Below are 10,922 nucleotides of genomic sequence, written 5' to 3'. Positions count from 1 at the left end.
GGAAACTTGTTTTTTTTCCTTTTCTCAATAAAAAAAAATAAAATAAAAAACATGATGAAAAAATACAGGCAGCTAAAGACTGCTGAGAGAATTAATTTCTCCCAGGGATGAGCTCCCTAATTGTTTATCTAATACCAATTCCCCAAAATAAAGAGAAAAAAAAAGAATTTAGGATTTTTCATAACAATGAGACACATCTGCTTCTGGGATAACCAATTTCTTCAAGAGGATGATGGGCATTGAAGAAATTCATTTTGGAATTTGCCTTCACTGTGACAAGGCTAGCCATGTAGGCAAGAAACTTCTCTTACCTGGACTGGTAGATATTATGCTGTATGAACTGGACATGCAGAACACACAAAAGAATGACTGTTAAAGTTGCCTAAAGAAGGGGAAACAGTCCTTTACTGTTCCTGACTAATGAAAGAGTCTACCAGACATTCTGTAGGACACAGAAGAAAGTGACTGACAAACTGCCATTAGAGCCAAAAGAGTCTTTCAAATTTCCTGCTTCGTGGAAAAGTCTGCAAGACACTAGGGCCTATAGGCTAAAGATGATTGTCCCAATGTTACAGAAGAACCTTGGGTGACTGTAAAGGCAGTGAGATGTCTCTGTCAATTCTAGAGTTTTGGAAGTTGTTCACAACACACTTTCTGCTAACTTAGGTAATATTATATCCTTCTGGAGTCTTTGATAGAGTTGAAGAATAGCTATAATTATAGTATCCCTTAGTTTTTATAAAATATAAAGTAGATATAAATATTGTAACTGTAATTCATGCTTGATACCTGTTTTTATATGTAATTTAACTATGTTATAGTTAAAACCTAGCTTTTTATTTAGACAGAAAAGAGAGGTGAGGTGGCATTCCTCTCTGTATGCTGTGAATATGTTTTATTGCCACTGATTAATAAAGAAGATGCTTTCAGCCAGTGACTCACCAGAGTAAAGTCAGGTGGAAACTCTGAACAGAGATATAGAAAGAAAATTAAAGGAGTCAGAGAGAAACCATGTAATCACTGCAGGCACAGATGCCGGATGCCAGACAGAAACTTACCATTAGACTACAACCACATGGCAATACAAATTAATAGATTAATAGAAATGGGTTAATTTAGGATATAAGAGCTAGCTAGCAAAATGCTTAAGTGATTGGCCAAGCAGTGTTTTAATTAATACAGTTTCCATGAGGTTACTTTCAGTCTGGGTGGCCGAGAACAAATGAGCAGCTTCCACCTACATATCGTGGTGCAAACTTTTTGCTATAGCACTTAGAAAGCACAGCCAGGCAAAAGATCTCTGACCTCTTTAAGTTTAAAGTCACTCTGGTCTCCATAGCAACTTCCATACCATTAGACAGAGCTCAATAGTGAGACCCCATCACAAGAAGAAACACCCTAGTGCATTTAGTAGGTATATTGGCACAAACCTGTGAACACAACACTACAGAGATTGAAACAGGAGGATCAGATATTTAAGGCATTCATCCACTACAAAGTAAGTTTGAGAACAACCTGTCTCTAATGTTAATCTCCTACCTAAAATGGATTCCAGCCTCTGTCTTTTAGGGCCAGAGATCAGCCACATTGGAATATACTCAATATACAAATGCTATGTGACTCCTACACTTTAAATATCCTCTTACATTTCCCTTCTCAATGCTTTCACATATCATGGTGCCATTTCTTTCTTCATGCTCCCCATTTCAAACTCCATCCATAATTCCCTTCTCTGTATCTATTCACTCAGCACTTTCTGTTTACTACCCTCATTTCTGTTTCTTCTTATTTTAGGACACAAGGAAAACCATAGAGAAGATTTGTGACTTCCTAGGAAAGAAATTAGAGACAGAAGAGCTGGATCTGGTCCTCAAGCACAGCTCCTTCCAAGCCATGAAAGAAAATAACATGTCCAATTATAGTCTCCTCCAAGATAGGATTGCTCATGATTTGAAGCTCTTGAGAAAAGGTAAAGAACTTTTCTATGTCAGAACACGTGGAGGGCTTCTTTCTCCAAAGAGATTCTAACAAAGAGTAGGGAATGTTTCAGAAGTCATTGCTCCTTACTTTGTATTTTCTCACAGACCATACTGGGGAATATTTCCATGGTGATGATGTGGGCTTCAGGAACTCCAAAAACAAATAATTTGTTTTTGGAGAGCACCTGGGGATTGCAGATGGTTGTGCCCAAAACCAACAATAGAAAGCAAAGAAGTGGACCTGTTACAATGAGGCTTTACAAGGTTTCCTGTACTTTGACCTTGACTCTGAAAAATGTCTAATGCATGGGATCAAGGAGATATCATGGATGATAATCATAGATATCACTTCTATTAATGTCTTGAAAAGATGTTGAAACATGTCAAGATTGCTGACTCACAGAAAGCTGGATATAGACCCCATAAAGCTGAAGGAAATTATTCATCACTGCTACAATATGATGGTATTTTCCAACCTAAATTTGAGTTGCTTCAGGATCAGGGCTACTCAGTTTGTTCTGAATTGTCTCTGCTAGAATGATAATATCCATCTTCTCCATGTCTGTGCTACCTCTCTACGCTGGGATCAGATTATGGGTGTGGTTTCATTGCTATAAAATTTAGATGTAATTTTGCCAGAGTGAATCACACCTGATTAACAAATTACACCTCATTAACAAATAATTGATGTGATGGGACTCGGGGTGGAAGACAGAATGAGTAAGATGTCAGGTCTTTACGGGTGAGTAAAGAACTTGGATAGAGATGCAGGAAACAGAGGGTAATGGGTTCAATTTTCTTCTTCCAATAATTGAAATGCTTCAGCCCTAACCTTCAGTTCTCCTTCACTCTAGAGAGTAAGGAATAGGTACTAGAATATAACAAGATCAGGAATATATATATATATATATATATGTGTGTGTGTGTGTGTGTGTGTGTGTGTGTGTGTGTGTAATTTAAAGTTCTTAGCAAATTGCATTTAATCTAATACTCTTGTATCCTCCCAAAATGATGTTTGAAGACAGAGTTAAGTACACATACATTTCACCTCAAGAATATGATCATGTATACACTAAGGACTGAGGCATCAGGGAGAATTCCCTGTTGTTGACAAATAAACTCAGATTCTCTGATCCAAACTCTGTAGAGATGGAGTTGTCTGTACTAGAACTTAAGGTCTCAACTAAAGAGAAAATTGCATATTCTTGGATTTCCTGCAATGAATCAGAATTTGGCTGAGGTAAAAGAGTATGTTTACAGAAAAAAAACAGTAATGAAATGCTAAAAGAAGGAAATAGCATGTTTTATAGAGAAGCCTATGAAAAGTGACAAGCAAAAGTGTTGACAGAGACACACTGGAGTCAATGCAATACAATTTAGGACACAATTCCATGAGGACAATGGTCATTTCCTCTTTTCCAGGTACATTCTTCCAGGATGAGAATACAGTAGGATTATACTTCATTTTGTTCTAAAACTTAGTATGATTCATGTATCATATGCCTCAGATATATGTGTGTGCATGTATATATGTGTTTATGTATGTATGTATGTATGTACTTGATCTGACTCTATAAGTCATTTGTAATTTAGTTATCATACAGATTATATATGATATCCATTTACACATAGATTTTATTCTGGGGAATTATTTTCCTTGTACTAACACTTATGATTCCCACTGGTAACCAGGTCATTGAAGAGGGAGACCAACTTTCTGACCTACTCCACCCTTATTTATGAGTTAAAAATAGAGGATGCTGAGATGCATATGTTTGGAAAAAATTTTGAAAGAATAATAATGTCTGAGTTTTCTGTCCTACCTGGTTCCCACAGTCATTAGGTCCCAAAGAAATCACACAGAATTCTACATTAACTATAAACTGATTGGCCCATTAGCTCAGGCTTTGTATTAACTCTTATAATGTATATTAGCCCATTATTCTTATCTGTGTTAACCATATGGCTCAGTACTTTTTTCAGTGAGGCAGTCACATGTTGCTTCTTCTGTGGCGGGGCCAGGAGTGCAGAGGAATGGGATTCCAACTTCCTTCTTCTTTCTGTTCTCATTGACCTGCCTCTACTTCCTGTCTGGTTGTCCCACCTATACTTCCTGCCTGGCTACTGGCCAATCAGTGTTTATTTAAAATATAATTGACAGAATATAGACATTTGTCCCACACCAATAAAATGCATGAAAATGGAAGTTAAAGCACAAGTAATGTCATTCTGTCTTAAGACAATCTACTAGCTATTCTGAAAGCCAGGCCTGTGTCTGTAAATGTTTCCTAAGCTCATTCAAATGCAGTACAAGATTGATCATTTCTTCCTGTCAAACAACACCCAGCACTAACAATGTGAACCTCTCACTTCTCCTTCTAAATAAAAGTTATCCAGACTGTAATACAATATATATTGTATTGCATATACAATATATTGATTATATTTATCATAAGTATTCATATTGAAAGTACATAAATTACATTAACACTTATTTCTTAACCTTATTTTTCTTAGGTCTTTTATCACAGCAAGAACAAAAGTCAATAAGCTAAGTTTCAATCACTTATTAGTAAATCATATCATTAATACAGGCCCAGTACTAATATTCAAAGTAGATTGGAAAATGCATGTATATTTCTAATATACATGTATTGCTCAAAGAAAAAGACTAATAAAACTTTCATTTACTTATAAATAATAAATTTTTTACTTTACTATGTAGTTTGATAACTATACTTAGATTGTTTCTTTTCAATAGAATAAGAGAGGGAGGAAGAGTGTGGTCTACAGATTATAATTGCTTTGTGTGTGTCTCCAATTAAAATGTAACAAATTTGTCTATAGAGTGTCCTCAGGTATACTGAAAATTTATGTGTATTGTGATACTTTAGATTTGACTGACATTCTTTTTCACTTAGGATAAAGGACAAAAGTTGAAATAGTATATATATACAAACCTCATATATACGTATATATTTGTTTATAAAATATATTTATATATACAAATATATATTTGTTTATATATAAACAAAAATAAATATCCCCTTTTTATAAAAATCTTCAATGATTCTATTTCCTTACAATTTTACCAGTAGGTTTTTAGTACTTACCATAAGAGCCAGTATTGAGGCTTAACATGTCAAATTAGCCCTCACAATTCTAAAATTCAGCAAATGAAATTGTTGTTGTATTATGAATTAAAAAATAAGGGCTTGCAGGGAATGAGGAGAATAAGGGACTCACCATTGGATAAACAGGTGCTGACTGATAGCAAGAGCATTTATGTTTAGGAAAAAAATCACACTGCTATTTTCCTTTTCATGAAGCAGTAGTTTATAAAATCTTCATAATGAAAATAATAGTCACAGATTGTGAATAAATATCTGAAAGTGCCTTAAAATTACATGAAATGTAATTTTTGTGTGAAAGGCCTATACAAAAAGCACACATATAGTTTAGCTTTTGTGTGCAAATAAAAAAATTCAACCTAGGTGGAACAAAAAATATCTCAGTTAGTTCCACTGAATTCTAACTTCAGGAAAGTTAATTGAATCTGCACACATATGTTTCTGTATTCTCTCTGATGAGTATTTATATTTGTTTTACTTGGGAGTTTTCTGCACATGCATGAATACTAAAATGACTTTTATTTATTTTATATACCAACTACAGTTTCCCCTTCCTATCTCCTTCTGTTCCCTCCCACAACTACCTTCTACCCCCCCATCCACTCCTCCTCCACCACCTCCATTCAGAAGGGGTATGGTCTACTATGGGATTCAGCAAAGAAAGGTTTATCAAGTTGCATCATGACCAAGATTCTCTCCAGTGCATTTCCTATGGTGGGCAAGACATCCCACCATAGGAAATAGGCTCCAAAACATTTGGAAATAGATGCCTTCTTTTTCAAATCCAAGGAGACAAAACTATTTCTCCCCTACAACTGCCCAAAGGCACCATGAGAACTGAGCTAATGGCACACACTTAGGGAATTTCCTTCTGGAAACATTGTCTATTCACTAAATTAAGCTCTTGTCATTATCCAGCCCTTTCTCTGTAACAGGAGTGAATGGGTATGGAGTACAGGAAGGAAGTTAAAGTAGAATTGTAGTTACAGGCCTAGTCAGGATCTATTAGGGGGAAGAATTACTTATGAGTACCCATTTAGCATGATAGCAAATCTGTTTTACCATCTTTATTAGTCTGGTAATATTGAGAAATGTGCTCATTTGTTTTTATTACTGAACCAAGAAATCCAACTTCTTTTTAAATTTACTTTTTTATTATTTTTAAAAAAGAAAACAAACTATCTTTTTACATTTTACATACCAGTCTCAGTTCACACTACCTCTCCCCCTCATCCCCTCCACCTACCCACCCCACCACCCATCCACTCCTAAGAGAGGGTAAGGCATATTGTTTTGGGGAAGGTCCTCCATACTATATCTAGGCTGAGCAAGGTATTAATTCAAAGAGAATAGGTTCCAAAAAAGCCAATACATGCAGTAGGGATATATCCTGGTGCCAGTTTCAGGGGCCCCACAGTCTGACCCAGCCATACAACTGTCACCTACATCCAGAGGGAAAAGTTTAGACCTATGCTGTTTCTGTCCCTGTCTGACTGGAGTTAGTGAGCTCCCATTAGCTCAGGTAAACGGTTTCAGTGGGTGTCCCCACCATGGTCTTGACCTCTTGTTCATATTCTCACTCCTTCCACTCTTCAACTGGACTTTGGGAGCCCAGTCTGATGCTCCGATGCAGGTCTCTGCCTCTGTTTCCATCAGTTGATGGATGAAGGTTCTATGGTGACATTTAAGATATTCATCAGTCTTACTAAAGGGCGAGGTCAGTTCCTCTATTACTTAGGATCTTAGCTGGGGTCATCCTCGTGGATTCCTGGGAAATTTTCTAGTGCCAGGTTTCTTCCTACCCCCAGTAATGGCTCCCTCAATCAAAGCATCTCTTTCTTTGTTCTCATCTCGACTATCTCATTCCCTCAAGTTTTGCTCCTCCCTCTTCTTCTCCATATAGTTCATGATTTTAGAGAAGCTAAGTAACAAGGTGAACCTTAAATTTAGTTTTGATAATTTTTCCATTTAGATCCTAGAGACTCAAATTATTATAGAAAAATGTTCAATTGTAAGACATGAGACAAATTTATGATATTTCTTGCAAGCTAAATACTTTTACTTTGTCAAACTTATATTGACTTTCAGCTGGAAGCTCTCCAAGGAAACAAAATATATGTGGCTGATTTGTTTCTCTAATTATTCTGTCCTAACATTGATGGTGTTATTTAAATTGGAAGAATTAGAAACTAGGTTTATGTACCTTGTACATTTTTCAAGATGATTTTCTTGTGGAACATTTTCAAGTGACCTTAAGAAAGTACCCTTTGGGCTGCTTTCTTCTGAAAAGTTATGAACCTTGATAGATTATTTACTTATCCATTAAAAAATGCATGAGGATGCTGTTGGCATTCTAAATTCCTACATTAGATTGGTTCCTTTTTATATGGAATATATATATGGAAATAAAAGAATAGTTTTAAATTTAATTTCATTGTTTACCATTAGATACCTAATTCCCTAAATCATAATAGTTGTAAAGTCATGTTATTAAGCATTATACTATCCTTTCTGGGAGAAATTCTCTACACTTATTTTAATTATTCTTTAGTTTGTCTTTTCAGGAAACTAGAAAATACCTGGTCTTGCCTCTGGAGAGCTATTCAGAAGAGCTACTCTTTACCTGGGAGAGTAATCTGGCTAGAAGGGATTAATCTGGTTTTAATATTCAAGTAATAGTTTTTCACAAGCAATTTTGATCATTATTATTCCATATTTAGATACTACAGAAATTCCAGGAAAGAGAGATGTTCATCCTGTTAAGCTACTTTTTAGTTGACCAAAGTTTTATAAAGACATTTTCACAATCAAGGCATGTTGGAAGAAATGTCTTCTGACAAATGTCACCAGTTTTATCCCTTATTACTTCACAGTGGATTTTTCCTAGACCGAGTGCTTGAGTAACTAATCATTTTCACTGATGTTCTGAGAATACATTAGTCTGAGGCACAAAGGAAAGAAGAACTAGGAAGAATCCCACTATTTGCAATCCAAAACAAAAGCCAGGAAAGTTCTGGACAAATTATATTGTGAGACATGTAGCCACAAATACTATGAGTAAGTTCCTTTCCAACAAGAGTTAAGACATCATACAAGTAGGGTTATCCTGACCCCTGACACAACAGAGTTTGATGAGATTTTTAGAAAGAAGGAACGATGAGAAATATATGTGTGTAAAATGCACAGGATTTTGACATATTTGGACTTAGAGCATCATTGTGTACCTCCAAAGTCATGCTTCTCTTAACTGAACTCATTCATTCAAATGGATAATCATATTGAATTTGCTGAGACTCTGGTAGTCAGTATCCATTCTGGCTTATTAGGAGACACATGTACTGTGGGAAAGAATAAAGAAAACTGTACTAATGATCATGGTAAAAATGAAGCTGAGAGTAGAAATGGATACTGATAAGTTTTCAACATAAGAGATGACACTCTCATAGTCATATCAATTAATGGTATATTATTTGAATGTGGTATATCAATAATTTCCATTTACTTATGAATCTTTATATTTTCTTTTATAAATACTATTGAGGATTTAAAATTAACATACAGAAAGTATTGAGATAGACTGGAGAGATAGCTCGGATGTTAAAAACACTGCCTATTCTTTCCGATGTCCTGAGTTCACTTCCTGGCAACCACATGGTTGTAGTAAGGAGTGGCGGGGATGCATCCAGGCACCCAGCTAGCTTTACGCCTGAAATAATTACACAGAAACTGTATTCTTTTAAACACTGCTTGGCCCATTAGTTCTAGTCTCTTATTGGCTAATTCTCATGTCTTTGATTAACCCATTTCTAATCATCTGTGTAGTACCATGAGCTGGTGGTTTACCAGGGAGGATCTTAACCTGCATCTGTATCTGGCGGGAGAATCATGGCAATTTCCTGACTCGGCTTCTTTCTCCCAGCATTCTGTTCTGTCTACTCCGCCTATCTAAGCTGCTGTTCTATTAAAAGGGCCAAGGCAGTTTCTTTATTATCCAATGACCTTCCTCCATCACATGGTGGCTCACTATATCTGTAATAAGGTCTGGTGTCCTCTTTTGGCCTGTAGAAATACATGAATGCACAATGTTGTATACATAATTAACAAATAAATCTAATAAATGCATGCAATATGATAAGGAAAAGGATGATTTCTATGGCCTATCTTTTTTGGCTTCAAATATGAAAACATCACTGTTTGTTAACATCTCAGGAACAAATTTTTCTTCATCAGCAAAATGGAACAATGCCAATACATTTCTCACTTATTTTGGAATGCTTTAAAAAATTCCATACTGAGCCTGTTCTCTATGTCTGATATGCTTTAGAAAATGAAGCTTTAGGCAATTTAAGAATTATTTTACCTTTTAAATATTTTAGATACATATTCTATGCATATATACAAAATGGAAATTAGTAGAGAATATCAAAGCATCACAACCATGAAATTAAATACAAAACCAGCAGCTTCAGAGTTCTATATTGAAAGAAGAGAAGAAGGGATGATTACAATGGCATTAATATAGAAACAAAAAGAACAAGACATGATTACATGGAAGACATAAGCACTCCAGGTGAAGGAACACATAATACGGTGTGAACAGTTAGAAAATTTAGGATTACAATTAGAGAGATATTGGAATGCAGTGATCAAAACCAAAGAAAAGTAAAAAGGGAAGGGGATGAAATCATTTAGATATTCATGCATCACAAAACACCATACTGACTAAAAACAGAATCTTACGACATTCACAGTTGGCACTTTCTGGGTCTCCAGAATCTTATATAATCATTGATACAACTGCCAAGTTGCTCACCTCTGTGTGTGTCTTCAGCTACAAAGGATCTGCTGCTTTCAATCTTTGCAGGAACCTACATTCATGTGCATCTAAACACACGTAATTAAAATTAATTTAAAAAGATATTTTAAAAGTTGTTTGAATGTTTTGCAGAACTTTTATAAGTAAACACTGAAATGTAGAAAGAACAATTAAACTATGGAAAATTGAGATAAGAAAATTCTGTTGGGTTGGACATTGTGATAGAGGCAGATGTAGTACAAATCAGGAATAATCGACAAGTCAGAGCTAGTGCTGATACAGTTAGATTATGTAGTTGACATGATGAGAGAGAAGGTGGGGCATTATTTCCACATAGGTATATGCCTGTTTTCATATGATTTCAAAATATATGAAAGGATAACCAGGGAGTCACTGGTAGTTCTATTTTATATACTGTTTGGGTATTGTCAAGCAGAAGGTAAGAGCGTTTTAAGTTAAGGAGTGATACTTTTAAGATCATCATTAAACCATCTTTGTGTCTGCTTCACATTTTCCAGGCATGACTGGAGACTGGAAGAACTACTTTACAGTAGCCCAGGCTGAAGCCTTTGATAAAGTGTTCCAGGAGAAAATGAATGGTTTCCCACCAGAACTGTTCCCATGGCAATAAGTTCTCAAAATTATTAAATCATGTATTTGGAAGTGTGAATAACTGGGTGTGAAAATGAAATAAATCCTGTTACTGAATTGTGTAGTATTTAAACATTTACTAGTAGTATTAGTAGTAATGGTAATAATAGTTAGAGTTGCACTAGTTGTAGTGTGTGTGTGTGTGTGTGTGTGTGTGTGTGTGTGTGTGTGCGTTTGTATATATACATGTCTGTGTGTAGTACCTTCAGGGGCCAGAAGAATGCATTGATTCTCATGGAGTTGTAGACACATGATGCTGTGAGCCACATGCTTTGTGTCCTAGCAATTGAACTCAGTTTCTACACCAAGCTAGTGCAGTGCTCTTTACCTCTGAATCATCTCTGC

At 35.6% G+C, this 10,922-nt stretch overlaps 1 protein-coding gene across 1 annotated transcript in view; it reads left to right on the top strand.

The window, feature by feature from the left end:
- Positions 1-10,634, top strand: part of LOC101998679 (bile salt sulfotransferase 2-like) — a 49,893-nt gene extending 39,259 nt beyond the window's left edge. Inside the window, exons 5-6 of the mRNA XM_005371921.2 lie at positions 1,795-1,969; positions 10,445-10,634. Of these exons, the coding sequence (XP_005371978.1) occupies positions 1,795-1,969; positions 10,445-10,557 (288 nt within the window). The 3' untranslated portion in view covers positions 10,558-10,634. The remainder of the gene's footprint in view (positions 1-1,794; positions 1,970-10,444) is intronic.
- Positions 10,635-10,922: the final 288 nt, after the last annotated feature.

Source organism: Microtus ochrogaster, unplaced genomic scaffold (genome assembly GCF_000317375.1).
Source record: "Microtus ochrogaster isolate Prairie Vole_2 unplaced genomic scaffold, MicOch1.0 UNK139, whole genome shotgun sequence".
NCBI lineage: Eukaryota > Metazoa > Chordata > Mammalia > Rodentia > Cricetidae > Microtus > Microtus ochrogaster.
The sequence above is the reverse complement of the archived record's forward strand: the minus strand, read 5'-3'. Positions and strand labels throughout refer to the sequence as shown.